The sequence below is a fragment of the Ceraceosorus guamensis genome (genome assembly GCF_003144195.1).
Source record: "Ceraceosorus guamensis strain MCA 4658 unplaced genomic scaffold IE81scaffold_117, whole genome shotgun sequence".
Classification (NCBI taxonomy): domain Eukaryota; kingdom Fungi; phylum Basidiomycota; class Exobasidiomycetes; order Ceraceosorales; family Ceraceosoraceae; genus Ceraceosorus; species Ceraceosorus guamensis.
Genome location: NW_020290112.1, coordinates 1 through 26,097, shown reverse-complemented (window position 1 = coordinate 26,097; position 26,097 = coordinate 1). Strand labels below are relative to the sequence as shown.

The 26,097-nt window shown below is 57.3% G+C and overlaps 12 protein-coding genes across 12 annotated transcripts; 8 read left to right on the top strand and 4 right to left on the bottom strand.

Annotated features, from left to right (window-relative positions):
* The first annotated feature begins 56 nt into the window (after positions 1-56).
* IE81DRAFT_26214 (hypothetical protein) lies at positions 57-878 on the top strand. The gene has a single exon (XM_025511398.1). The coding sequence runs from the start codon at positions 165-167 to the stop codon at positions 720-722; it is 558 nt and encodes a 185-aa protein (XP_025366602.1). The 5' UTR covers positions 57-164; the 3' UTR covers positions 723-878.
* Positions 879-1,629: 751 nt separating this feature from the next.
* IE81DRAFT_326543 (hypothetical protein) lies at positions 1,630-6,016 on the top strand. Its single transcript, XM_025514853.1, has 2 exons — positions 1,630-2,980; positions 3,064-6,016. Exons 1-2 carry the CDS (start codon positions 2,094-2,096, stop codon positions 5,906-5,908), a joined length of 3,732 nt encoding a protein of 1,243 aa, XP_025366601.1. The 5' UTR covers positions 1,630-2,093; the 3' UTR covers positions 5,909-6,016.
* Positions 6,017-6,334: 318 nt separating this feature from the next.
* On the bottom strand, positions 6,335-10,229 carry IE81DRAFT_326540 (potassium/sodium eff). Its single transcript, XM_025514852.1, has one exon. The coding sequence runs from the start codon at positions 9,992-9,994 to the stop codon at positions 6,527-6,529; it is 3,468 nt and encodes a 1,155-aa protein (XP_025366600.1). The 5' UTR covers positions 9,995-10,229; the 3' UTR covers positions 6,335-6,526.
* On the bottom strand, positions 10,085-10,526 carry IE81DRAFT_26201 (hypothetical protein). The gene has a single exon (XM_025511397.1). The coding sequence runs from the start codon at positions 10,421-10,423 to the stop codon at positions 10,175-10,177; it is 249 nt and encodes an 82-aa protein (XP_025366599.1). The 5' UTR covers positions 10,424-10,526; the 3' UTR covers positions 10,085-10,174.
* On the top strand, positions 10,258-10,890 carry IE81DRAFT_326539 (hypothetical protein). The gene is made up of 2 exons (XM_025514851.1): positions 10,258-10,714; positions 10,799-10,890. Exons 1-2 carry the CDS (start codon positions 10,536-10,538, stop codon positions 10,830-10,832), a joined length of 213 nt encoding a protein of 70 aa, XP_025366598.1. The 5' UTR covers positions 10,258-10,535; the 3' UTR covers positions 10,833-10,890.
* Positions 10,891-11,416: 526 nt separating this feature from the next.
* IE81DRAFT_326538 (DUF543-domain-containing protein) lies at positions 11,417-13,748 on the top strand. The gene is made up of 4 exons (XM_025514850.1): positions 11,417-11,766; positions 11,905-11,989; positions 12,357-12,628; positions 12,930-13,748. The coding sequence occupies exons 1-4, from the start codon at positions 11,434-11,436 to the stop codon at positions 13,248-13,250; spliced, it is 1,011 nt and encodes a 336-aa protein (XP_025366597.1). The 5' UTR covers positions 11,417-11,433; the 3' UTR covers positions 13,251-13,748.
* IE81DRAFT_326536 (putative GCV1-glycine decarboxylase, subunit T, mitochondrial) lies at positions 13,129-15,608 on the bottom strand. Its single transcript, XM_025514849.1, has 9 exons — positions 15,112-15,608; positions 14,943-15,009; positions 14,583-14,866; positions 14,369-14,511; positions 14,125-14,305; positions 13,919-14,035; positions 13,810-13,851; positions 13,654-13,746; positions 13,129-13,564 (listed from the first exon to the last, which is right to left on the bottom strand). Exons 1-9 carry the CDS (start codon positions 15,404-15,406, stop codon positions 13,476-13,478), a joined length of 1,311 nt encoding a protein of 436 aa, XP_025366596.1. The 5' UTR covers positions 15,407-15,608; the 3' UTR covers positions 13,129-13,475.
* A 1,778-nt stretch (positions 15,609-17,386) lies between these two features.
* IE81DRAFT_272455 (alpha/beta-hydrolase) lies at positions 17,387-17,971 on the top strand (the record flags this gene model as incomplete). The annotated part of the gene is made up of 1 exon (XM_025511420.1): positions 17,387-17,971. A coding segment is annotated over one exon (585 nt), but the record flags the coding sequence as incomplete, so codon positions are not given.
* Positions 17,972-19,242: 1,271 nt separating this feature from the next.
* IE81DRAFT_294858 (hypothetical protein) lies at positions 19,243-20,731 on the top strand (the record flags this gene model as incomplete). Its single annotated transcript, XM_025512073.1, has 4 exons — positions 19,243-19,661; positions 19,791-19,890; positions 20,083-20,277; positions 20,423-20,731. The coding sequence occupies 4 exons, from the start codon at positions 19,243-19,245 to the stop codon at positions 20,729-20,731; spliced, it is 1,023 nt and encodes a 340-aa protein (XP_025366594.1).
* An 875-nt stretch (positions 20,732-21,606) lies between these two features.
* IE81DRAFT_26034 (hypothetical protein) lies at positions 21,607-22,385 on the bottom strand. The gene has a single exon (XM_025511393.1). It carries the CDS (start codon positions 22,183-22,185, stop codon positions 21,796-21,798), a length of 390 nt encoding a protein of 129 aa, XP_025366593.1. The 5' UTR covers positions 22,186-22,385; the 3' UTR covers positions 21,607-21,795.
* Positions 22,386-23,205: 820 nt separating this feature from the next.
* On the top strand, positions 23,206-24,425 carry IE81DRAFT_326533 (zincin). The gene has a single exon (XM_025514848.1). The coding sequence runs from the start codon at positions 23,298-23,300 to the stop codon at positions 24,207-24,209; it is 912 nt and encodes a 303-aa protein (XP_025366592.1). The 5' UTR covers positions 23,206-23,297; the 3' UTR covers positions 24,210-24,425.
* Positions 24,426-25,940: 1,515 nt separating this feature from the next.
* On the top strand, positions 25,941-26,097 carry IE81DRAFT_326532 (hypothetical protein; the record flags this gene model as incomplete). Its single annotated transcript, XM_025514847.1, has 1 exon — positions 25,941-26,097. A coding segment is annotated over one exon (157 nt), but the record flags the coding sequence as incomplete, so codon positions are not given.

Below are 26,097 nucleotides of genomic sequence, written 5' to 3'. Positions count from 1 at the left end.
CGGCAGGCATGAGCTTGCATTCTGATGAAAGCGTTTCTCGTTTTCGGTTGATTGATCCATCATCCACTCAAGTGCATTCACGATTCACTCCTTCGTTCCGCGTCCACACTGTGACTTCATTTCCTCGCGCGCAGGCGGGCGCTCCAGACGCATAGCGTTGCGCGATGCAACATGGATTGATGACCTTTTCGCAATTACGTCACTGCTGCTATAATCTCGATCCCTCGATCAACATTCAAAATTCGCGATCACGAATCTCAACGTGGCCAAGGATTCAAAGGACGGAGCTGCGCCATTCACATTTGATTGAAAAACCGACGCGCGAGGTTGGATCGTCTGATCGCATCTCAGCTCGACTTTCACATCATCCGTCCGCAACGCAATCGTCATCACTTTCATCACCATGTCGACCTACAAGTCCGCGAATAGGGAACAAAGATCGTGATTCTTTGGCGGTAAAGTCGTTGACAAAGAACCATCATTCATGCCCAGCTCTAGAAATTTGCATTCGAGGTCGCTGCTACCAATTAGATGAGAAGATGCGCAGACGCTATACTTGTGCCTACGATTTCCTTTCTTGGATGGGACGAGTCGCGAAAGGAGGAAATAAAGGATTAATGTATAGAAGGATTGAGGCGATTCAAACATTTCATGAACGAGGCGCAGACACGCTGCGCAGCTCCTTCGTAATCATGACGCACTCTACTCTCACTCAAGACTGATCTCACAGTCAAGTCGGACTTGGGACCTTTCCCGTTGCCTCTTTGTCGCACTTCCGCCACGCCCCACTTGCACACAAATTCCCGAGCCTCTCCCCCACACCACGAGGCCGGATGGATTCTTGCCGAGGGAAAGCGTGGCTCACCGAAATCGGCGCCAGGAAGGAAACTTTACGAATCGCACGAAGCGCCCACCATCTAGCGAAACTCGCTCGTTGGGGCTGGTTTTGCTTTCTGTCGCAGCGCGAGAAGAGTGCGCATAGCGGGTATGTCCCAAGAATGTGTCACCTCGGATCTCAGGGAATGCTAGGTGAATGGCGTCGGCGGGAGCATGGCGGACTGGGGGGATCAAGAGGATGCGCGCCGTAAGCATCCGACGTGCGAAAGCGTGGACGCTTGCGCGGCAGACACAAGTCACGTGCTTTCCTAGCACATGTCTACATGTTGACTCAAGACTGTCGGCGCTGTTGTCCGGCACCAAATGTGAAGCAGACCCGAGCGCGGCTTCGATCAAACTCGACTCTGCTCTGGGACTGCATCCGCTCAAATCTGGGGGCTACAGCAGTGAGTCGCATGTCGTCGGTGCGGCAAATGCACTCGTGACTGGCTACAAGCAACACGCAAGCGGGAGGACAAGGGGGCTAGCAAAGGGACAGAAATGCGCGCGGCTTTGCGCCAGTGCGGAAATGTCGCAAGTGTTCGCACCGGCGTAGGAGGCGCTGCCCAGCCGGACTAAAGAGTGTGAGTGAGGTGTCGGGAGCCCTTTGTCTTGTTGAAAAGTTCACGTTGAATCCAATATCTCGTAGCAAACGGGACGATCCAAAGTGAAATGCGCGCGGCTTTGCGCCAGTGCGGAAATGTCGCAAGTGTTCGCACCGGCGTAGGAGGCGCTGCCCAGCCGGACTAAAGAGTGTGAGTGAGGTGTCGGGAGCCCTTTGTCTTGTTGAAAAGTTCACGTTGAATCCAATATCTCGTAGCAAACGGGACGATCCAAAGCAGCCATGCAGCCAGCAGCCACTCGTCAAGACTCGATCTTGACTGCGCACGGATGGAAAAGGGACGGCAGAATCAGTCGTCACTGCAGCGCATATGTGCATGCATGCACCGCTGCCGCCGCCGCCGCGTGTGGCTTTTCTTCCCCCGCGCACGCGCGGGAAGCGCGACAAGAAGTTTCCTTTGTCCTTACTCATCGCACATCATGGGCGGATGCGCTTGGAAGTCGCGCACGGACGCGATCGAGAAGCTCGCGTCGCACCGCGCAAATCCTCGAGCTTCCCTTTCTACCATTCGCATCAGCTAGCGCTGGAACTTGCTGCTGAATTGTCATGGAGCGCGGGGCAAAAGGACAAGACGGCTTGATGATGCGTGCAAGGTATGATCGTCGACGATGCTGCATCCACACAGGTCCAATCTCTGGCCACGCGCCCGACCAACGACATCGACCATCGTCAATGTCCTTTCGCAGCAGTGCGGTTAATTTCACCGTCAGCAATGAAAATGGGGAGACCCTGCCGCTGTGCTTGTGTAGATGCACCGCTGCGCCGGCTTCGTGGGACAATGGATCGAACGATGGGCGGCGATCTTGGTAGGGGAGGTACACGTCACCAAAGGCTGCCTCGCACGTATATATACAGGACCATACTTTTCAGAGGCGCCTACGACGACGCTGGTCAAGTCGCCACAACAAGTTTGCGCTCTCGATTGAATGGCCCAGCAAGTTGCGTCTCTGCCGGCACACGCATCAAGGACGCTGCACCCCTCGCACATCGCACTCACTTTCGCTTGAAGCGAGAGCATCACGCTCGAACCGCCAAACGACTTGAGCAGCCAGCCAGCGAGCCAGCCAGCAAGCACCACATTGTCCCATCTCGCCCACACACCCCACCTACGGTCCTCACCATGAGGCTCACCTCGCACACACCTCACTCGTCTGCAGCAGATTTCAAAGTCGGCAAGCCAAAGCCCGTGCAGTCTAAAGCGCTGACTGGCTGGACACCACCAGCGCCGACATTTCACTCTGGCGCCGGCGCAACCAAAAAGTTTTCTCGCCGAACAAGCGATGGTGTGGCAAATGAAAGCGTCTCGACTGCGCTCAAATTGCCGTCGGATGCTTCGACGTTCATCGAGAATCCCTTTTCGCCGTTGAGTGCCCGCGCGCGAGCAAGTATGAACAATTGGTCCTTCTACAGCACTGATCTGGAAAGTGACGGAAGTGCAGACGCTGCATCGCGCGCTGGCGAGTCGTTGGTCAGTCCCAAGAGGTGAGCACGACCGCGCTGTGTTGGCTGTAAGGAGACTCGGTCAGGTCAAGAAGGTTGACGCTCCAAGCTCTTTCGTCGCGTAGCCACACACCTCGCACGGCTGCTGTGAAAGCATCACGGCGCTCAGTCGGACCGCAAATCAAGCGCGCCGCGATTCCACCCGCCCTTCAATTGGCTTTGGACACTGTGCCACGACAAGCTCGTCTGCCTGCCAAATCTGGCTTCGATGACAGCTCCGACGAGGAGGGAGTGGAAGAGGTCCAAGAGATCACCTTTAGAGATACGCGCTACGATTCGCACGATGGCAGCAGCTCTCCCTTTGATGCGCTGCGCTCGGCCGGAAGGTTCTTTCGTCAAGCGGACACCACATCCGGCGACGCATCTTCACCGCGAAGAAAGAGCAAGAGCCTCAGCTTGTCCTTCAACGTCGGCCACAAGAGGCGTCATTCTCGAAACGCAACGCCGAAAACTGCCAGAGCTTCGATAGACGATGACGACATGGTGAGCGTACCCATGACCCCGAACAGCGCGCCCAAGACTGCACCTTGCACGCAACATGGCCGCACCACATCTACCTCACTTCAACAAAAGACCAACGCTGCCAACGCATCACCCTCTGCTCAACCATCGACTCCCGTCTCCATTCGCGATCTAAAAAGAGCATTGGCGTCGTCTCGAGCAGAAACATCAAGTACACCACCACCGACGTTTGCTTCAACGTTGGTCAGATCGAGTCCACAAACCAAATCTCCTGCACTGCAACCCGCTTCCGCCGCCATCAAGACGATCGAGAAACGTTCGGACAAGCTTCGCCTCGTAGCTCCGCCTCCCTCGGCTCCTTTGCCAGCAACCCCGCGCGTAGACGGTCAGCGCGACTCTGGCTCGCCAGCGCCATTTTCGGACATGCTCGATCGTCCGCCCAGTCCTATCGACCCTTGGTTATCACCAATTCAGACACCCTCTTCGTTCAGCACGCACGCGGCACCTCTAGCTTTCTCTACTCCGAGCTCTGCAGACGGCATCGTCTCGCGTCCGTCGCCATCGAATCGCAATCAGCAGAGACACTCGAGGATCTACCCCAGCACTCTGCAAGTCGTCGAAGCGCCTCGTTCCAAGATGCCAGCTCCTCTGAGACTCGCGTTTGACCCCAAACGCCGCCCCAAGGCGCATCTTCAACATCGCACGCCTGCCGTACAAAGCATCTCGCAAGGTCAGCCACGCACCTTTGGCACTCCCACATCTGCCATGCTCTGCACTCCTCTGGCAAGATCGCCGACGAGGTTGGGAGCTGCCACCGTGGGCGCTGGTCTCTTGAAGAATTGGTCTGGCGATGATGAGGGGGATCTGAAGCTTACGCCTGCACCCAGCCGCATGACTCTCGGTAAACAGAAGCCTGCACAGCAGGTTGCTCATGCGGGCCGTCAGCCGAGCCTCAGGCGCAAACTCTCCGCAGGACAACAACAGCTGGCCGCAAAGGTCGCGCGCAGACCTGCCAACGCTCCAAAGGCCGCGTCTAAACAGTCTTCGCCTGCGGCATCCTTGAGAAGCCTCGCTTCCTATGATCGACCCTTGCCGCCTACGCCTATCATCGATGCATCAACGATCGAAGTGGACCTACTCGTGCCGCCTCTGGTCTATACCAGCTCCTCCGCCTCGCTATCGACATCTTCGCTCGACTCCACCCTGTCAAAAGCCTCTTTTCAAGCTAAGCGAACCGAGGGCCTCCTCATTGCGCTCGGTATCGGCTCGGAGAAGCTCGACAACGATGGCAAGTACGTCAAGGTTAAAGATGCGCCGGCTTTCCCATCCGAGACGCTCGATGATGAAGAGCTTTGTGAGAATCTCAAGCCGACACCTGTGGTAGCTGAGCACATGGAGAAGGAGCTCGAATACGCACAAGCTCTGCGCGGCGATCGCCTGCGCGATTTCCAATTCGGAGGCAACACCATCTCATCGAGAGGCTCGACGTCCCAAAGCAATTCCTTGAAGCCACTTCTGCTCGTGCGTAGCGCAAATCAGACGCCCACAACGGCGCCCCGGTCATCCTCTCAGTCTCGCACCTGGAGGCCATCGCACGCCGGCACTGGTACCAACAGCTCCTCTAGCATGGGGTCGGTCGGCATTCGCTACAACAAACCGGACGACCACACATCCCTGACCCTCAGAGAAAGGCGCTTGAGCAGGTACGCGTTTGCAGCTTCTCAAGCTGGTCTGCCGTTTAGATCAGCCAACAATTCGGTCGTTGACGTGGTCAGTGTGGCAGATCAAGACAGGGGCCACTTGCGCTCGGTATCGCAGGAAGAACCTCGCCAATCGGCTCGTTCGAGGTCTGATTCGCTCGACTCGTGTGTGCAATCCGAGATTAGCAGCACAGCTTTTCACATGCGTCATCCGTTTGGCCTCCTGCGCAACGAAGGGGAGGGTTCTGCTTGGATCTCGAGCGAATCGCTCAACGCGCAGTCGCCCCCATCTTCTCTCAAGCCACTGCCATTAGTGCCAATTGACGTGGGCCACGACGCACACAAACCTGACAGCGAGGTCATGATGGGTCGAGCGAGCTTGCATGGACCAATTGGAGCGCCAAATGATCGAAACCCGCTTTCTGAGGAGGATGGACAAGATGGACCAATCATGTTTGACGTCTCTACCAGTCCCATCATGGGTCAGATGAACTCTCTTCGACCTTCCTACTCCGACTCGAGCATTCTCGAACAATACACGAGCGAGATGCATCATGCTGGGGATGAAGTGGACATTTTGGGTCTCATGATCCGTCAAGTGCGCGACGAATCGGGTCAGAGTCAGAGGGTACGATTCAACACTAGAGCTTTGACTAGCTCAACGAGGCGCAGACTATGCGAAGGTTACAAGACCCACAAGAAGGCTGCACCGTCCAACGTGAGCAGCGTTCAGACAGAGGACGAGTAAGGCCTTGGCCCGTTTGTTTCCCTCTCTCTCTCTCTCTCTTTCTCTCTCTCTCTCTCTCTTCCTCAAAAGATGATTCCCGCGCGCAAACCCCCACACACAATGTGCAAGCGCAATGCCTCGCCCCCGCTTTGCACCGTTTCCAAGTCACCCGATTTACCCCTTTCGACGTCACCGCCGAGTCAGTCCAAGTCCAAGTCACCCCCCCCCCCCCCTCTCCTTTCCCACTTGCTTTTTTTTTTTTGGCAAAAAAGTCATCCTTACCCGAATTCTCTAATGAGCATCGCTTCGACGTGCTGCGTTTTGCGTTTGCGTGGAGCGTGCGAGACGGGGCGGGCGATACGCCAGGGCGTCCGTCCGTCGATCGGCTCTCTCTTACGGCTGGTAGGATACCTATGAGAGGATCACGCGCGACTTGCATCTCGTTTTGGGAAAAGATCATGATGATTGATGCATAGGGCAAGGTTTACGCAAGGTGGGGTGTGTGTGTGTGTGCGTGCGTTTGGTGTACGTGCGTGAAGAAAGGCGACAGTTGAAGTCGAGAGGAGTGCAGATAGAAAGGCGAGGTAGACGAGCAGGAGGGGGGACCACAAAAGATCACCTTCGACTCGCGCGTAAAGTTCAAACGATGGACCTGTCGGACAGGGCATCATCGGCATCGGGCAGATCGGACAATTTCCTCTTAAAGTCCAAATCACCTCCAGTGATGCGTGTGAGCCAAGGCCAAGCTCCACGTCTAGCAGTCCATTTCCATAGATCGACAAAGAGCAGAAACAGGACGACACCTACGACGGTGGCAGCCCAGCCTCTGCCCATGGGTGCTTGCTTCAAGATGTCGTTCCAACCAGGCACGTATAGACAGATGGGCAGAGCGATGACCGCTGCTCCAATCACCGTCCAGGTCAGGAAGGGATTAGACTTGAGTCGTTGAAGAGTGCCTCGTTCGAACAGGCTTCTTTCCACGCTCAGCAGCTCCCACGCAATGAGCAGGGATTGAAGGAAGAGCGTGGTAAAGGTGGCCGAGCGCGCTTCGAATACACCGTCGCAAATGTCGCTTGGTGTCTCGTTGCAGTGGATGCCCAATTGTCCTTGTCCGAAACCGTAAATCATGGTGAAAAAGACGGCCAGATCCAATAGTCCCATGACTGTGCCATACACGAAGAGGTCGACGAGCACCTGACGACTAAACACGCCAGTCTTTTGAGGAGGTCGGCGCATCGTGTCCGCTTCAGGGTGTTCAAAGCCCAGTCCGATGGCGGGAAGTCCGACGATGAGGTTCAGCAAAAGGATGGACAAGGGCGAGAGCGGGAAGATGCTTTCTGGTTCGGGAGAATCGTCTCGCAGTGCCAGACCGATGAGCAGCAGGAGCGTCTCTGCAACGTTGAGGCAGAGCAAGGCGATCATGAACTTTTGAATGGATTTGAACACGGTTCGTCCCTGCTTGATGCCCGTCGTGAGACTCGCAAAGTTATCGTCGGTGATGATGAGCTCGGCGCTATCCTTTGCAATGTCCGTTCCAGATCCCATGGCCACGCCAACGTCGGCTTGTGTTAAAGCTGGAGCATCGTTGACTCCATCTCCCGTCATGGCCATCCGAAGACCGCGACGGCGCGCGGCGTTGATGATCCTCACCTTGGTTGCAGGAGTGCAGCGAGCCACGACCAGCGGCAACGAGGGCAGAGCATCGATGGTGGCGTCGTCTAGCTTGTCGAATTGAGCAGCCGTCATGACCGCGCTGGCGGGGGCATCAGGCTTGAGGATGCCGACGGAAAGCGCAATCGCTTTTGCTGTAGCAGGGTGGTCACCGGTCGCGCAAATGACCATTACGCCAGCTTGGTGGCAAACAGCCACAGCATCGGCGGTCTCGGGCCGAGGTGGATCGTAGAGAGCTGCGAGCCCGACAAAGGTAAAGTCTTGCTCCGCTTCTTTGCGCGACATGAGCTCGCGTCGAGCTTCCAAGCTTTGCTTTTCTGGATCGGCGCGCGAAACTTGCTCTTTGGTGACTTTGCGCTGGGCAAAGGCGAGCACTCGAAGACCTTGCGCTGCCATCTTTTCCATGTTATGGTTGATCAGTGCACGCTTCTTCTCGTCAAGAGCGACGATGCTGCCGTGCTCGTCGAGCCGAATACCGGTGCAAGTGTCGAGAACTTGGTCTACGCCACCCTTCATGAAGAGCGTGTAGCTCGCAGCATCAGAAGCCAGGCTGTACATGGATGTCATTCTCTTGGTGGAAGAGTCGAAAGGATGTTCTTGTTCCAGTGTATAGGCAGGCGAGTCGCCCTCCGTGAGCGATGGGCGACCGGTCGCAAGCTTGTGAGCGAGCACCTGCAGAGCGAGTTCCGTGGGATCTCCTCGGCCTGTCCATTTGCCGTCTGAGGCTTGGTGAATCTCAGCGATGTTGCAGAGACTTGCAGCGAGAACCAGGGTGGAGACTTCGGTCGGTGTACCGTCGAGAGCGATGTTGGACGTGTCCGCTTTTTCGACCGCGTCTGGCAAAGACAAGCGATGGATGCTTCCGACAGGTTCCAGAGCAGTAGCGCCGGTGTGATCAATGGAGAAGCTTGTGCCTGAGATCGAGCTGAGCGCCCAGAGTTCTCGGACCACCATCGAGCCAAGGGTCAGGGTTCCGGTCTTGTCCGAGCAGACGCAGTCCACACCACCAAGAGCTTCGAGCGCCTCGAGGCGACGGACAATGACACCGCCTTGGGCCATGCGCTTGGCACCAGCGGCAAAAGTGATGGCGAGCACGGCCAACAAGCTTTCTGGCAAAACGCCAATGGCGAGCGCGACAGCGTACAGAATGACTTGATCGTTGAGGTCGAAAGTGGCCACGGCGAATACGATGATGATGCAGAGGATGGCCAGGGCCAAGAGGACCAGGGCGAACCAAGCCAGCTTGCGTTGAAGGGGCGTTCCATCACGAAGGCCAAGGAAGCGAGAGACGACGATCCAGGCGCGCTTGTAAATGGGAAGCGCGCTGTTGGCCGCCTTGCGCTCAGCCCTGGAATCCATCGCGGCCGCAATCGTGCCGAGTTGGGTGTCACCAGCGACGGCCACTACGACACCTCGTCCACGACCCTTGGTGACGACCGTACCGGCGTAGCCCAGATTGATGCGGTCTGCAGGGCCGAGATCCTTGCCATCCAGCGCATCGAGGACCTTGGCGACAGGCAAGCTCTCTCCGGTCAGAGATGCCTCGTCGATTTCCAGATTGGACATTGGCTCAATGAGGCGGACATCAGCAGGAAGCAGATCGCCAGTGACGAAGACGATGATGTCGCCGAGCACAAGGTCGCGCGCGGGCAGCTCTACGATGCGAGAGTCGCGGAGTACTTGAGCGGTTGGGGCGCTCAGCGAGCGAAGAGACGCCATCGTCTTCTCCGCCTTGTACTCTTGGATGAAGCCGATCAGCGTGTTGATCAGGATGACGGCGGCGACGACTGCACCTTCTACCCAGTCTCTGACACCAAAGGACAGCGCCATGGCGGCGAGCAAGATGATGGTGAGAGCATTTGCCACTTGGCGGATCAAGATATCGAGCACCGAGACACCTTTGGCTTCGCGAATTGTGTTTGGACCGTCGCGAGCCAGCCGGTCTGTTGCATCAGCGCTCGAAAGACCAGTGGTCGGGTTGGATTTGAGATGAGCGAGGCAGTCGTCGAATGTTAGTGTATGCGGTTGCAGCACACTAGGCGTGGCTGTCGAGGAGGCAACTGAGCCACGGTCATCAGCGCCGCGATGCTTGAGCTGGGCTTCAAGGTCGATGGGGCCTTGCTTGTCGTGACCGACAACGAACGTGGCGACGGGAGAAGAAGCGACAGAGCTGGTGGCGGTGAGGCCCATCTTGGATTCAAGGGTGAGCGATCTGCTGCGAGGGTGGCCGCCTTGCTGTCCTTGAGGCAGAACAGCTCCTGCGGGTTGAGTTGATTGTGGTGCATCGTGACGTGAGCCACTATCGGGTGGTTCTGGCTCATCGTCGGCGCGTGGTCCATCGAGAGAGGGCTGCGAGGAGCGAGGTTGAGCGCCACCTCCCCCAGTGCTAAGGGCAGGGTGACCATTTTGATGTTCCTTGCCACCGTTCTTGTCCATGCGTTGGCTGATGTATTGGCGCGAGGCAGTCGCGCTGAGGATGCTTTGAGGTCGCTGTCAACGAGCTGTCGACGGCGGCGAGGGCAGAGTGAGGGTAGTGGAGGGTGTGCAAGAGCGCGGGGGAGATTGGCAAGCTCTTATGTAGATGAGATGAGGCTGGGTCGAAGATGATGGAACACGTCACACGAGCGACGGCGTGTCGAAGCTGGACTCGTGACTTGAGGTGGGCGAGGGGGGGGGGGGGCAGGGGAAAAGCCAGCAGTGCCGCGTCGATGTGCTCCCTTTTGAGGCTGTGCCAAGGAGCCGCATTCGCCTGCGTGGTAGCCCTTGCCAAGCTGGTGCGTGCTCACGGCATGGTGACACGGAGAGGGAGAGAGAGAGAGTCAGGGTTCGTGCCCGCTTCTCCTCAACAGCGAAGACCGCTCGCATGCCTGGTACTGTATGCGTGGCAGCCTACTCATACACCGAATCATTGCTTACACTCGCCCAGTGCTTCCAGAGATAAACATGCAGACGCTCTCGCATCGTGTGATGCGGCAACATGACGTTCCTGATGGTCTTCGCCGTGACTCTCTCGTGCCTTGCTTGCTTGCCTGCTCTCCACATGCTGGCTGATCAGGGTCCATCGATGCTCGATGCTGAATGCTCATGCTCTCTCCCTTCCAGGCCAATCACTCAATGTGAATGGTCATCATGCAGTCCGCGCCGTGGTCTGCTCATCTGGTGTTTGCGCGGTGAGGCGACGACAAGACTGCTCAGAAGTGCGCGCGCAAACGTCACTTCTTGGCAACCAGACGTGCTCACTCGCGGCCATTCGTTCCGTCGGCGTGCAGCATGACTATGGGTGCTGGGCAGAAGTGAGGGGACTCGACTGCGCTGGGCTGCACTACCGAATCTCTCGTCGGTCGATGAGGCTTGAATCAGTCGCGAGGCGTGGCAGCTATAGGCGGCGATGATGGACTGTCGGTGTGCCTCAAGTGAGTCTCGAGTCAGCAAGCGCAAGAGTGAGAGGCGTGAGTGATAGGCAGGGAGGCGTATCGGCACGGCAGGTCAGCCAGAGAATCGTGCTGAAGATCCCAAAGCATCATCACCGCATGCATGCATGCAAGATGGGAGCAGGGGCGCGGCCGCGGTCAGCGTGAACTTTGCCAAGACTTGCGGAGATCGAGGGCGGTCCAACATGGATTGAGCACATCGTATCGGCTAGTCGAGAATATTCTACCAAAGAGACGTGGATACAGGTGCGAGATGACGACACAACGAGCTAGCCGTTTGCGGTGAGGCACGCGCCCGCGCGAGTGAGCGAGCGATCGATCGAACGCGCACTCAGACTACGGGAGCGTGACGGATCGCGCCCGAGCTGGCCCGGCGGGCGGGCGGGCGAGCGGCCTACCTGACTACTCAGACTGGCGGGTCGGGTCTGTGCTCTCTTCCTCAGCATGGGCCATGCACAAGCACGGGCAGTCAGTCACGAGTGCGAGTCAAGAGTCGCGCATCCAGCAACTCGACTCACAACCGACGTGCACGACGGCTTGTGGCTTCTTCGCGGTGGAGATCGAGGCTGTCGATCGCGCAACAACAGGAGCAGCGTGCTTGCTCCTTTACAACACATCTTTTCCAGCTCACCTCGCCAACACCATCTCAATCTGGTCAGACTCAACTGTCAGCAGCGTTGCGGACCCACAGTAGACGAAGCGCAAGCTCTGATCATGTCCGCCCAAGCACCCGCACCCACTCCTCGCGTCCCTTCTGAGGACATTATCAGTCAAAAGGTCAGTCTCTGCGACTTGTCGAGGTCTGCATGCGTGCCATAGAGGAGCAGAGGCGGGCTGCCAGTCTGAAAGCGATCTACGTTTGAATTGTATGCTCTTCACCCCATTACTGACTGCTCCTGCCTCACGCATTCGCAGACCGATCTTTGCCTCAGCAATGCCATTCTCAAGACCGGCATCGGCTTCAGCGTAGGCGTGGTCGCCTCTGTGATCCTCTTTAGGCGTGAGTGGCATGGTCAGGAAGTAGCTTGTTGGGGCGCATGTACTGCGCTGGCGTCATTCCACAATGCGTAGCTGGTGAGAAGCTTGGGATGCACGGCAGGGCAGCGCAAATACAGGAGCTCTTGCAGGCACGGCCGCGCGCGGCCAGGTGAAGCTTGAGCAGAGAGACAAAGCCGCAGTGAGGCGACGGGTGGGGTGGACTGAACGAGGTGTGCGAGTGACGGCAGCTGAGGTCACGCGGTCCAAGATGTAGTCCATGCATCGACCATCTGGCCGAGCCAGACTCTACTCGCGACATTGACTACCAGCGAGCCTCAATGGCTGACATTGCCTGCACCTCCTCAAAACAACGACACTTTACAATCAAGGTCGCGCATTCCCCGTCTGGCTGGGCACAGGTTTCGGCGCAGGTCAAGGCTACACGGATTGCCAAAGGTCTTTTTCGCCTGTCGCAGTTCCCGGCGTTCGAGTGGTTCAAGATGGTACCTCATCCGGTATTAGCTCAGCACCCGCCACCACTCTGGAGAGATTGTCTCAACGAGCAGGAGAAGCTCTGAGCGTGGCCAAAAAGGAAGGTTCTCAAAAGTTTGGAGAATTGAAACAGAGCGCAGAGGCGGCCAAGGACAAGGCCAACGATAAGGTGCGACAGGTCTGATTGCCTCGATTTGTCTGCCCCACACCCCGTCTCAGAGTGCACTTCTGCGAGGAGGGGAGGGGAGGGGGAGGGGAGCGAAATGCAAGGCAGTTCAACCTCTGAATGGCATGTGAAATTTTTTGGCTGGGCAGTGGGCATGGCACGACAGACGTGCGCCTTGCTAGATGCGTGAAGGAGAGCCAGCCTTTGCACGCTCCAGACCAGGCTCATGCTCTGCCGTTTCCTCGCTTTTTCTCTGCGCAACAATCACAACGACCGCCCTCGTCTTGGCGAGTCGCTTGCACAGACATCCACGCGCGGTCCACTGATCAATTCAGCGCTAGAACTGCACGAGGCGCAGCCATCAGGAGCCAGAGCATCGACTGGATCCGTACAAGATTGTCAACCGTGCAGATTGACGGGCACCCTGACGCTCCTTGTGCTAGGAGCGTACGCTTTCAAGGAAGCTCACGTCCAAGGCGCGTTCAAGGGACAGGGGACCATACGTGCTGAGCACGCAGCGGATGGTAAGACGAGGTTGCCCAGATTGCCAGGGCTTAGAGGATTTGCGCTCTCGCTGTTTGGTGTTTCAGCTTGGGCTGCCGCTGCTTACAGATATTCCATTTGATTTGATCAAGACGCGAGGTGCGAGCTAGCTCGAGCGATTCTGAGCTTGAGCTCGAAAGTGTAGATCCTTCGCATTCGTCCGTTCATTCTGCACGCATCCCACGCGGTCATCTAGTCAACCCCTTGCTTTTCGGACTGCGCTCGACGCTTTCTATTATTGTACTGTGTGGCTTGTCTTGGTTATGATGACTAAGTGCTGGCGCTTTTGGCGCGCGTCGGGACCTGTTCAAGCAGCCCCTCTGAAGAAGCGATTTGGGACCCAAGGCATCTTGACGACTTCAGCTTCTCTCAGCTTCTTTCTCACTTCAACGCGCACTGGTCGGAGGGAGTAGGTCGCAGTTAAGACATGTGTGCGTGAACGACAGCACGCCAACACGAGGTGCACACGATGCGTCTGCACTCACATTTTGTGCCCTTTTTGTGCTGGCCATTCTGCACCAATGCCATCGCGATGTTTTGTCCCGTCGTGGGGGAGGGGATGCCAGACGTGACGACGCCTGAGAGGCGGGAAAGGGAAAGCATTACTACCGAGCTCGGGGAACGTGATGAACTTCACTCACCAATCGGCACATCTCCGACGCCATCAAAGATAGGCGCGCCCTCTGCGCAGTATGGCCGTCACGTTAGACGAAGCGTCGCTTTGTACAAGCCGCGTTCGAGCCCACTCACCCCTCGCTGGAGCGCCTTCTATCACGAGACCAACTCTACGCCTTGGTGGTCCCTCTTTGAGCTCTTTCAAGATGCGCTCCGCGCCTGGAAAGTCTGCAGCCTCTCTTCTATCCTTGGCTGAGCAGGCAGACGCAACGCAGATCGCTGTGAGCCCAGTGTTGTCATCATAGGTCTGCACTCAAGAAGACGCTTCCGCTGCCACTCACACACTACCCAAGCAAGAGCGCCTTCTATAGGGCTCACACTCTCGTCCAGATCGTGCCCGTACAGACACATTCCAGCTTCCAAACGAAGACTGTCTCGAGCGGCCAAGCCCGCCAGCTGCGTCGGTGCAGTGTTCAGAAGCGCTTGGGTGACCAAGACGGTGCGCTCAGGCGGGATGGAGATCTGAAGAGTGGACTCAAACATTCAGCGTCCAATGAGCATCTCACCGTATCCTGGCAGCCTCACCTCGAAACCGTCTTCCCCCGTATACCCTCCGCGAGCAATGTGACACTCGGCGCCCGCGACTTTGGCGTGCACGCTTCGTCCAAACGTCAGGCTGTTCAGGTCCGCATCGGTGTGCTGGCTAAGCACGCTGACGCTCTCCGGTCCTTAACAGGCACGCAGCGGGGCCGGCCGGGTGAGCAGCATGACGCGTTCTGCATCGACGCGCTTCACGCACCTTGCAGAGCTACTAGACCCCAGCCTTCCAGCACCTCGTGCTCGACCTGTCCGCCCGTCCACGCTTGCAGCTTTTGCGTGAACAGGGACAAATCTTCCTGTCTGCGCCCAGCATTGGTCACGACGTACCAGGCATCCTCCGCGTGCTTGGTGATGACCGTGTCGTCGATGATGCCTCCATTGTCGTTCAACAAGACGGACAATGTGCTGCTGAAGTCTCCCAGAGAGGCGAGGGAGGTGGGAACGAGGGAGGAGAGAAAGGCGAGGGATCCTGCGCCGGAGAAGCTGTCAGATGGAGGGCAGAGCCTGTCGGAGTGAGTCGTGCGACGTCGCTTCCTCTTGACAGCGACATTCAGCTTACCGATGCTGGACCATGTGACCAACGTCGAACAGTCCTGCGGCGCTGCGAACGTGCTTGTGGCTTGCGACTGGGATGTGGGAAAGGAAGTCAGATTGTAGCGCAGGAATGGCCAGCGTGGTATTTTTTTTCAACGCGGCACGACTACCGCAGCTTCCCCTCCTCGGCTCACCTTGGCCCACATCGCCATACGTCAAGGGCATGTCGTAGCCCGCGAATGGGACCATCTTGCCCGCATTCTCGACATGAAAGTCGTACAGTCCCGTTCTGCCTCTACTCGCGTTCAGTCTGCTCGCATGGAATGCCCTCGCACTCGGACGCGCTTGGGCACGCCCCACAGCACATGCGAGCCTTGGCTCTTGACCCGGCAAGACGAGATGCGTCGGTGTGATCGTGCTGATGGCAATTCCCTGCCTGCCAAACTGACACTGCCCTGCGGACAGACTGGCTCGAAGGGACAACGTCATGCTTGCGTCAACGATGAGGTGTTTGAGCGATGATTGCGCCCCGTGTGTCCGCGAAAGGCTTGATCCAGTTGATCGATGCCGCCAAGGAAAGCTGTCGGCCGTACAGTACAGTAGAATCGTGAATGAATGGACGGTCAGATGTGGAAGAGAAGCGTCACCACTCAAACCTGTGTGAGTTGCTCGCTTGCATGCTGCATGGCCGGGCCGGGTGGAGCGTGCGCGCTTAGGACGCCTCTTTCGCCCGCGCCGCCGTCAATCCCAAATCACCATTCACATTCACATTTCATTTACCGCGTACCGGGCGTTCTGCCGAACTTGAACATGTTCATCACGTGACACAGAAGAAGTGTGCATACTCACGTGAATCATGATTTGCAGTACACGGCAAAGGCGGCGGAGCACAGTCAAGAGTCTGAGTCAGAGTCCTCGAGTCAAAGTCTTGAGTCAAACCTCGCGAGTCTTGAATCAAGTCGTGCACTCAAGACTAATTAAACCCCGCACGGTGCAACTCGTTGAGATCAGCGTTGCAGCTGTATATATAGGCGGTACAGCACTGCGGTCGCACTTGACGATGCGGGTCTCGCTCACGCGTCTCGGCTTTCACATCACACAGCGTCGAGGAGCCCATGCAGCTGACTTGCTGAGCGCGCGCGCGGGTGAGTGAGTCAGAGTGCAGGTGCTTCAGCACATGCATGCGTACATCAATCACCACACCAGCAGCGGCAGCATGCAGTGGTGCTGTTTCCGTGTTTCATTCTAGGGTTCGCGTGCTGCATCGCAACAAATTCCGCTGCCTATGAGCAGAGCAGCATCTCGTCGCGCTGCTGATGAGGTGCTGCCACTCTTCCGCTCCCGCGCGCATGCACCCTGATTCTCTCTTGGAAGCTCATCGCGCATCAACAACAAGCCATGCTGCAGCAATAAGCAGCAGCTATATAGCTACAGTATATAGCTACCATCAACAACAGGGTTCAGCTGCGTCAAGTCTCAGCCAGTCTGAGTCTCAACAGGCACAGACAGGTCTCACCCGCTTCGCTCGGCAAACTTGCCAAGTGTCTGAGATCACGGCCGGCCCAGCAGTATGTAGCTGCTGGATGCTGCCGCGCCTCACACTACTTTCGCATGTCAAATTTCATGAAGGAGTAGTCACAGTCTTGAGTGACAAAATGCGAATCACGAAAATCTTGAGTGAAAGGTAGGGGACGGGCGCGCGCCGCTCCCCCAGTCCACCAAATCCCCACTCGTGACTGCGTGACTTTGATTGCATGCATGCCGAGCGAGGTCCGGTCGGATGCAAATTTGTGCACGGTGACTACAGTACGACGGTACCCTCAAGAGTACATGCCGTAATCTGGGCCAGCGCTAGCCACTCGCTTCCCCGCAAGCTGCGCAAGAGACGTCAGATACAAAATAGCCCGACTAATTTGAGGCCTTGCATCATTACCTCGATCATAGACCCCGCATTCGCCTTCACAAGTCGATTCCATCCTTGCGGTACACCCACGACTCCCAAACTTTCTTGTCTGCTTGCACATCCCTTCTGCGTGCGTCCGACCCTCGCTCTCTCACTCGCTCATTCATCTGCGCATTCACCCTACTCGCCCAACCGACACCGGTGCACTTTCTTTGGCATCTTGCCCATCATCCTCCCAACCGTCTGCACTGAGGCCCTGTCCCTACCGCCTCGATTTCCTCGTCCACTCCATTGCCCCTATTCATCCCTGCGTGCGACTTGATCTACTGTCGCTCCCAAATTGCCGAGCTCCTGACAAACGTGCACAAGGGCAGCCTTCAGCACCGTCCTCGCAAAGCAGTCCAATTTCTTTCCACAAACGACTCAGCCAGCTTCCACAGCCACATTCACGAAACATCATGCCGTCCAAACTCTCTCTCCTGGGTGCGGCCGCAGCGGGGGTGGCGCTATCCTGCGCTCCCCTAGCCTCTTCGGTCTCGGCTGCCAACATCGTGCCTCAGGAACATGCGTCAGCTTTGACCCGCAGAGCAGATTGTGGCACGTACACCATCATTTCTACACGCGGCACGGGCGAGATACAAGGGCCATCGATCGCATTCGCCAACATGATTCGCCAGACGCTGGCAAACGTTACGGGTGGCGTCGAGTACGACACGCAGTACGCAGCGGACATTTCCCAGCTCAGCGAAGCTGGTACACAAGATGTCGTCAACAAGATCAACACGTCCCTTCAGCAGTGTCCAGGCCACAAGTTCGCTCTTCTAGGCTACAGTCAAGGAGCGACAGTGACGACGGAAGCGCTGACCAGGATACCGAACAACAGCGACGCGTTCAAGGCCGTCGTGGCGGTGGTGACGGTGGGCAACCCTAGACACAACAAGAACTTGCAGTCCAACTTTGATACGGACGGTGGCAAATCTACGGCGCAGGGCTTCGGTCTGCTATCCTACCTGCCACCCATTCCCGATTACTGGGACAAGAGCGGCAAGGTTTTGGATGTATGTGCTCATGGGGATGGCGTTTGCGATGTGACGAGCGGAATCGGCGTCGGACCCGCTCATTTCCTGTACACCACCAGTCAATTCACCCAAGATAGGTCTACGGAGATGATGACCGCTGGATTCAGGGGCGGAGAAGCAAACTCTACGAACCCGACTGGAAACAATGGAGGCAACAATGGCAGCGACAATGGGGGAAGCGGCGGCAACTCAGATGCGGCCGCTCACCTCTCTTCCGATGTTTCTCGATACGCCACTTTCCTCGTCGCTGGTCTGTTGGCTATTGGACTCTCCACCTTCTGAGCACTTGGTCCGCCTTGGAACCTCGTGCGGCCAGGCGACGCGCACATGCAAGCACACCCACAATCTTAATGTTTGGCTTCGACTGTATTTCTAAACAGCTTTCGCAGCTTTCCGCTCTCCGCCATCCATCCCGCCCCTCGCTCGTCTCTTGCCCGCTTCGTCTACTCCAGTAAGCGCCTTGTGGAGCGTCAGTACAATGCCCAACGTGACCCAAGCATGACTGGATCGTGCCAATGAGAGTCGTAGCAGTGTGCACGCGTTTGCTTGGGCCTTGAATATGGCGAGAGTCCCTCAAACGCTTTGCAAAGCAAGGCGCTCTGATTGCAATCGACGGCCAGGGGGATGTGCAGCGCGTGCAGTACCGAATGTGAGCAGGCTGATGAAGGTGTCGTCTGTCTGCATTGCAGCGGTGAAATCCCCCTGATGCACACACTTCACAGTCAAGTGAGCTGCATTCTGTGCACGATAGCACATTTCAGCAATGCCCACGTCCCTAGCGTGAAGGGACTTGAGATGGGAAGTGGTCCAGGACGGCTGGTGCAAGCTCGCTGGCGTAAATGATTTATGAATTGCAATTTCACGTGATTATCTGTGATTTGATTCTCGCGGCTAGCATGCGCACCACGTGACTTGATCGATTCTTCCGATCTTTCTGCGCGCGTGCGCTAAATAATTTGAATGCCCCTCTTGACTCGAGACTGGCGGCAAGTTTTGCTTGGAATGCAACTCTCACCACTTCCTTCCTTTCAGCACCGTGAGTCTGACTGCAGTCCTGCGAGGCGGGTGTTCCGGATCCGCCTGCTCCCACGCCCAGCATTCAGCACCGAATCTCAGCAGACACACTCATCTCGGCACAGCCTCTGAGCCACCGCTTTGACCACCGCCCTACATCAACAATCATGTCCGCGGCCAACAATCTGCTCGGCAGCGCAAGGAGCGTGCTGAGAGCATCCAGATGCGCGCTACCAGCCTGCTCCTCCACCACCACCTCCTCCTCCTCCACCTCCTCCTACCCCTCCTTGCACCGCCCTTTGCGCCCTTGGAGCGTCACGGTGAGAGGCATGGGATTGCACGATGCGCCCAAAGGACCGATACAGGCTGGGCACGATGACCCTCAGATTGGCGCTTCAGCATCGGCATCAACACCCAGCGCTTCCCCAAACCCTTCCGCATCCGACCCAATCGCCCAAAGCACTGCCACGCAGTCTACCGACTTTACCTCCCATCCACCTCCCGCAGCGCCTTTGGCCACTCCGCACGATCGTCAGCGACCCGAGGCGAACTTTGCGCCTGGGCTGCAAAGAGGAGACTTTGGCGATTCGGTCAGCAGAAAGGCTGCTGAGGCGGATAAGCAGCCTTTGCCCTTTCTAGCTACTGCGCTGGGCGTGCTGAAGAAGCCCTCGACTGTGCCGCTCACGAGGGAGGAGAAGAGGGAGCGCTTTGTGGATCAGGATCGCAGGATGGCCAAGCGGAGAGCCATGTGAGTAGAGTGCTCGCTGCAGCAAAAGCGAACAGGAGTGCACTGCACTGCGATGCACTGCAGCGCCCAAGCGGCCCCTCATACATGCTCGCTCATCCAGGATCCCGCTCTTGTGGACTCGCTTCACAGTGTCAAGGAAGCTACGAGAGGCTACTTCAATGACTTTCATGCCACTCGGTCTCACGGAGGCAAGACGTGGAGAGCACCCGGCACGATGATCAGGCATGATGTGAGTGCACGAAAAAAAAAAAAATGAACGGAACGACGGCGCGTGCGCACGGGCATCGAGAATGGGCAACGCGTTGCAAGAGCACCCTGGAAGAGCGACCTGTCGCCCTCTGATCAGCTCCTTGAAACTTCGCCTCCTCCTCCGCGACTGACCCCGCCTTTTTTCGTCCCTTTCTGGACCTTTTCCCTCCAGCGCTCACTCTACTTTCCCAGTATATCGGGCACGTGTCTGGCAGACAGGTCTACAAAGTCGACGACGGACATGCTGCAGGGCAAAGTGTCCATCGTTTCACTCATCAGCAGCACCATTTCCGAACAACACACCAAGAGCTTCAACAGCGAGACTCTGCAAGTTTACGACAATCACCCGAGCTTTCAGCTGGTGCAGGTGAGCGGGCTGGTGTTGGAGCAGGGCGAAACAAGCTTGCCACGTGCTTAGCCAGACTTGGTGCAGCTACATCTAGTCTACCGCCTCTTGTCGCTGCGCATGGATGCTGACCGCTGAGCGCTCATCTCTATCCTGCCGGGCACAGGTGAATCTGCAAGAGAATGCCTTGAAGATGTACCTCGTCTCCCTCTTCTTGTCCAACCTGCGCCGACAGACGCCAGCCTCGCAGCACGGCTCCTACATCTTGTCTCGTCAGAACATGGAGCTGGATAGGGATGCGATGGGTCTGCACAACAAGCACGTCGGCTACACCTACCTCGTCGGACCGGATCTCAAGATACGCTGGGCTGGGTGCGGCTTTGCGGAGGAGGAGGAGAGCAGAGCGCTTTTGAATTGCACTGCAGTGTTGCTGAGGAGAGCTGAGGAGGCGGAGAAGGAGAAGGCCTCTGCGTAAGGAAGTTCTTGCACACCTCACCAACCTTATCGGCGATGATGCGGCGGATCGATGCAAGACGAGACGGTCATGTCCAGCTGCAAGCAGTCCCAGGCAATGCAATCGCTCGAGCTTGCGCTGCCCAACACACAAGCGCTGATCAACACATGTTGGATTTTCTAAAAGTCAGGCACCCCCTCACCAAATCTGAAGCACCGCGTGGTGATGTGTTGCTTCGGAAACACCCCCGTCGATTTGACAAAGCGCCAGACAATCTCGGGGAATAGGCCGAGGCTAGCAATGGTCAGTGCTGTGATATGAGATTGCGAGAGCCAGAGGAGCTTGCATTGAACTGCGGGACTCGAATCAAGTCGCTCGCCCTGTGTCGTTAGTTCGGTGGTCAGCTATGATCGCTGGCGAGCGATGTTCGCACTCAGGCACAAATGAAAATGCACGGGCAGCATAGATGGGTCTCTTCTCTTGTTCGGTCTCGGGAGCGTGCCAATAGCCGAGGGCTCTCTACTTCGCCCGCCCGCTACGATGCCTGAAGTGGTGAAACTCTTCTTGACCTGCGTGGGGCCGCCGGAACAAAGTCAGATGCTTACACGCTTCAAGGCCCGCCCGAAAGGCAAACTTTAAGTGGTCTTCTAGCGCGAACGCTGGCGGGTGATGTCGGGGCAAAGTGGATGTCGTGTGCGTGAGTGACATTGGCTGCGAGTGAGTCGATGAGGATACAATAGTAGTAGTACTGTACAGCCAAGGCAAAGCTTCTCTCCGCTTGGCCCCCTTGCAGTTATCGTAGCTTTGCCTAGCCTGCTGCTGCGTGCTGGAAGATTATGCGAAGTCGCACGACACTCGACCGCTCACCCACCGCCCTCAGTGCTCATCGCATGCGCCCGCGGGCTCATTCGTGATTCATGCTGCGCTAGAGATACAGAAAGCTTTCGCCAAGCGCGCGCTAAAAAACGCGCTAGTGTGGGGCTACTGTACCTACAGTCCGAGTCGGGGACGTCGAGGTCCTGATTTCCCGAGATACGAATTGCCCCCCTGTTCAAGCGGGCTCGCCCTTCTCCGCCTACGCAAGCTTACCTGTTTGCCGCGCGCCTTTGGTTCGTCGTCGCAACGAGGAGTACTCTGTACGTGCGCGAGCGCTGCGGTTCGTCTGCACGGGTTCGAATGTGAGCAGTCGAGGGTGGACCTTGGGCAGCGTGGAGAAGCGACCTATGATACAGGATACACTCGTGACTACTACTGACACCGGTACCCGAGACTCGAGACGCAAGACTCGACACTCTTGACTCACGCTGCTTATCTCGAGGGCTGATGCTACACCTGCATGCATGCATAGCCGCACAGCTAGTCCCCACGATACAGTGTATATAGATGCAGCAACAAGGCAAGCGGCGCAATTCCCGAAGAGCGATCAAGCTGCAGCGGCCAAAGCAAAGTGGAGAGATGCAGAGGCAGGTCCTCATAAGCAATCGTTAGCGAGACTTGCGTTGCGTGGCCCACGCATCCATGCTGCAGGCCCCGCGCGCTGATTATGGACGTCGATAAGTTGCGTGCGCCAGAGCTGGTGCGATAGGTGTTCGATTTGAAAGTGCAAATGGCCCACGCATCGCGCGGGCGCCTCAATCGAGCGCGCAAAGCACGCGTGTTATAGGCAAAGAGGCGGCACAGCACAACGCGAACGCGCGCACGCGCGCGCGAATGCAACGTTGATTCAGTGATCCAACCGACCCAGCACGCGTGCCCTGCCTGCTCAGGGTCCTGCCTGTTTGGGAACAAGTATCGCTCCAGCTTCGCGCTTGGTGATCTTCCGCTTGCCTTGTTGGACATGTTCGCAGCCATCTTGGCGATCCAGATCACCTTGGCAAAAAGTCGCCGAGATCGACAGTCGCTCAAAGTGTTGCTTCAGGCAGGTGGTGTTGCTCGATCGCCTGTATGGGAAGGTACAGGACAGGACGTCCCAGCACATCCCACTCTCCATGCAGCGCCTGCTGGTGCGGCGTCCCCATCTCTAGCTCATCAGCTTTCCAGCGCGACACCTTGCCCAATTTGATATTCTGGTGACTGAAATGACGGTGAAAGCGGACCGCTGCCCGGCCCTCGCTCGAGCCGGATGCTCGCTGTGCACCCTTCTTTGTGCACACCCGGGACGGTATGCAAGTACCTCAGACCCCGCTTACGCTAAAGAGTCGCACATCACGCTAGTCAGCACTAAGCGCAGGCGGCTTGGTTTCCGGGCCTGACACTGCCCAACACTTCTTCTCGTCGACCTTCCTTATCGCGCACGACCACGCTTCATTCTTGCCAGAAGGGGACAGAGTAAGCTAGGAGAGTGCACAGAGCATAGACGTGGTTGCTGGCGTTGCGGACCTGATGGGGCCTTGCGTTGTTGCACTTCGCCGTCACTCGAGTGTCGTGCGACACCAAAGCTTCCGAAAAGGTTAAAAGGGGAGCGATGAGTGAATGAGATGTCGCACCCATTCAGCTCCCCCTCATCCCGCTATCATCCTCTTTCTTCACTTCGCACCTTGCCCTATACATCGAGACATTTCGTCCACTCGCACTTCTTCATTTCGCCATGGTCCGCTTCAACCTGCCCACCTTTTTCGCTGCTACCGCTGCGGCGGTAGCTGCTCTCTCCACGAGCGGCGTTTCCGCTGCGTCCTTTGAGATGCGCGCACCTACCCGCAAGTGTGGTACCACCAGCCCGCTCTCTCCCGCGCTGGAGGCTGAGGCCGCCAAGGTGGTCGAGGCTCACAGGCTCGCCCTCGAGGCCGCTCGCGCGTCTGGAAACGCGACAGACTACAGGCTCAATGCCGCCGCCGCGTCATCTATTCCAGTCGTCTGGAACATCATCACCGACGGCAGCAACGGCGCTCTATCCAGCTCTGCCATCAACGGTCAGATCAACGTGCTCAACAATGACTACGCAAACTCTGGCATGCCTTACCGATTCTCCCTCTCCTCCACCAAGACCACCGTCAACAGCAACTGGTTCAAAAACGCCTTCCCTGGCACCAGCGCCGAGTCCGCGATGAAGAACGCGCTCAGGACTGGAGGCGCTAGCACTCTGAACCTGTACTCTGTTGACTTGTCAGCTCAGGGACTCCTCGGCTATGCCACCTTCCCCAGCGACTACTCCAGCAAGCCCAAGTTTGACGGTGTCGTGTTCGAGTACCGCTCTGTTCCCGGAGGCAGCTTGGCTCCCTACAACCAAGGACGAACCCTCACCCACGAGGTTGGCCACTGGGTCGGTCTCTACCACACTTTCCAAGGAGGATGCTCCGGAGCTGGCGACTCTGTCAGCGACACTGCGCCCGAAGCCTCCCCCGCTTCAGGATGCCCCACTGGCCGCGACACTTGCTCCGGCGGTGGCGTCGACCCAATCACCAACTACATGGACTACTCTGACGATGGCTGCATGAACAACTTTACCGGCGGCCAAGTCACTCGTGCCAGCGGTCTCACTCGCCAGTACCGTGGCGTCTGAACGGCGTGGGATCGCGTTCACCACTTCTCTCTGGCACCGTGGCTGGCCACCTTGACGATACACTGCGCCTCCCAGCCGATCTTCCACGGTCATAATAGCTAGGTCGAGTGCGCGTAATGGCCCTTTCGACGAAATACTTGCATCTTTCAGGACTTGCTCGACCATACACACCTTCTGCCGTTGCTTGCAATGCACATGTCATCCGTCTACTTCAGAACTGAACTTGATACGAGCTCGTGACCGTACCGTAGCCGCTGCGCGTAATTCTGTTGATTTCGCTTCGTCACGTGTGCTCAAAGACGTGCGCCCACTGCTCGGAGAGATGCGAGTCAAAGTAGACGAGTACAAGACTCGCGGCGCCGCGCCCGAGCAGTGTGGATGGCGCTTCCTGACCCACCCGCCGGACTATTGCGAGTCGATCGTGCGTGAGCGAAAGTTGCTCGAGCAAGCACTTCGAGTCGGCGCGCATGATTGCGTGAGCTGTCGACCTCGATATTGCCCACGCAAATCGACCCTCGCTGTTGCCGCGGAGGATTGACGATCACAGACTCGAGTGCTACCGAACTCTAACCCTTGCGTGTGCGTCATCCACAGATTGGTCGCTGACGACCGGCGAGGAGGTGCACCTTTGGCGAAGTGCTGCAAGGTGGGATATAACTTCGATGACCGGTATACTTGAGCGGCATGCGCAAACTTCGTTCAGAGCGCCGGAGGTGAACGCGTTTAGCTGCATCGGCGAATCGAAGCTCAGGCGGGGAAGGAAAGGCGCAGAGAGAGGGTGGGCACGGACTATGAGGTCATCGGGCACGTAATCTTGGGGCTTACTTCTCCCCCTTGCACATGCACGACGGATTCCTGAAATATGGCCTTGTCTGCCGCACATTGCATGTTCCTCAACTTTGCTCTGCATGGCATAAGCGGGATAGACTATTGCGCAGACGCCCGACCGACGAGCGAGGTCCATTTGGTTCAATCACAGCCTTGATTGGACTCTGCCTATCCGTGACAGGCTGAGCAAAGTTCATTCCTGATTGCGAGCCCATCCATTTCGCCACAGGCGAACAAGGAGCGCTGGCCGCTCCCTCTAGCCAACCAGATGCCGTCATGACCCACGCCTGCAAGATGCACCTTCACGCATCACTGATCATCGCTTGTCTCGCCAACCCAGGATGACCGGTAGGTTTTCGTCATGGGCCAGGTGTCCGTGAGACCTAGCGCGCAATTGTGAATGCTCGGTGAAGGCGCGCACTCAGCCGAGCAAAGCAATGAATGGAGCATACCAAAGAGCAAGTCTTGTCGCCTGCTGACGTGCGCCCGCGAGGCTGCGCTGTCGGCTCCGTCCAGTCACCGGTTCCGACCTGCATGCTCCTGCAGGGTGCGGAAAATTTTTGTCGGGTCGCGCATTTTATTGCACTTGCGCCGCCAGATCGCCGCGGCACTGCATCCCCGAGCGCTTGCGCGCAGCATCACCGGCAAGCTGTCCATGGGCGAGGGCTGATGGATGGAGCCGTACCGTCCCTGTGGCCGCATCTTGAGCATCGGTGGCTGGACCGCCTCGCAGCGTAGCATCTTGAGAGGCTAGCTTGCGTCCTAGAGACGTCCATGAAGACCTCTTCGTTGAGAAGGCACTCAATACGACACCGCTGCCCTATCCCTCCCTTGTTCATGAAAAAAGAACGCACTACACAAGGCGGCGCAAGGCGACAGATAAAGCAATACTTGGTCTAAGCAATGCGCCGCTATGGTGGATGTGCGTTGGCAAGTCTCGAAGGTTCTCAAACAGTTGAGCGTCGCTTCATCTTCAGCACCTCCGGTTCGCCCGTCGAGAGCTGGGTGTGGTTTGATGCGCAGGTGTGTGAGAGTCGATGTGACTTCATTGGTGACGTCG

Excerpts from the sequence above, each read along its gene's own strand:
- IE81DRAFT_26214 (XM_025511398.1), top strand. The coding sequence starts at position 165 with ATGCAACATGGATTGATGACCTTTTCGCAATTACGTCACTGCTGCTAT.
- IE81DRAFT_326543 (XM_025514853.1), top strand. The coding sequence starts at position 2,094 with ATGATCGTCGACGATGCTGCATCCACACAGGTCCAATCTCTGGCCACG. Across the intron at positions 2,981-3,063 it reads TCGTTGGTCAGTCCCAAGAG|CCACACACCTCGCACGGCTG; the intron begins GTGAGCACGACC and ends TTCGTCGCGTAG.
- IE81DRAFT_326540 (XM_025514852.1), bottom strand. The coding sequence starts at position 9,994 with ATGGACAAGAACGGTGGCAAGGAACATCAAAATGGTCACCCTGCCCTT.
- IE81DRAFT_26201 (XM_025511397.1), bottom strand. The coding sequence starts at position 10,423 with ATGCGAGCGGTCTTCGCTGTTGAGGAGAAGCGGGCACGAACCCTGACT.
- IE81DRAFT_326539 (XM_025514851.1), top strand. The coding sequence starts at position 10,536 with ATGACGTTCCTGATGGTCTTCGCCGTGACTCTCTCGTGCCTTGCTTGC. Across the intron at positions 10,715-10,798 it reads CCGCGCCGTGGTCTGCTCAT|TCGCGGCCATTCGTTCCGTC; the intron begins CTGGTGTTTGCG and ends AGACGTGCTCAC.
- IE81DRAFT_326538 (XM_025514850.1), top strand. The coding sequence starts at position 11,434 with ATGGGCCATGCACAAGCACGGGCAGTCAGTCACGAGTGCGAGTCAAGA. Across the intron at positions 11,767-11,904 it reads AGGACATTATCAGTCAAAAG|ACCGATCTTTGCCTCAGCAA; the intron begins GTCAGTCTCTGC and ends ACGCATTCGCAG. Across the intron at positions 11,990-12,356 it reads CTCTGTGATCCTCTTTAGGC|GTCGCGCATTCCCCGTCTGG; the intron begins GTGAGTGGCATG and ends TTTACAATCAAG.
- IE81DRAFT_326536 (XM_025514849.1), bottom strand. The coding sequence starts at position 15,406 with ATGACGTTGTCCCTTCGAGCCAGTCTGTCCGCAGGGCAGTGTCAGTTT. Across the intron at positions 15,010-15,111 it reads GTATGGCGATGTGGGCCAAG|TCGCAAGCCACAAGCACGTT; the intron begins GTGAGCCGAGGA and ends CCCACATCCCAG. Across the intron at positions 14,512-14,582 it reads GGGTCTAGTAGCTCTGCAAG|GACCGGAGAGCGTCAGCGTG; the intron begins GTGCGTGAAGCG and ends GTGCCTGTTAAG.
- IE81DRAFT_26034 (XM_025511393.1), bottom strand. The coding sequence starts at position 22,185 with ATGAGGACCTGCCTCTGCATCTCTCCACTTTGCTTTGGCCGCTGCAGC.
- IE81DRAFT_326533 (XM_025514848.1), top strand. The coding sequence starts at position 23,298 with ATGGTCCGCTTCAACCTGCCCACCTTTTTCGCTGCTACCGCTGCGGCG.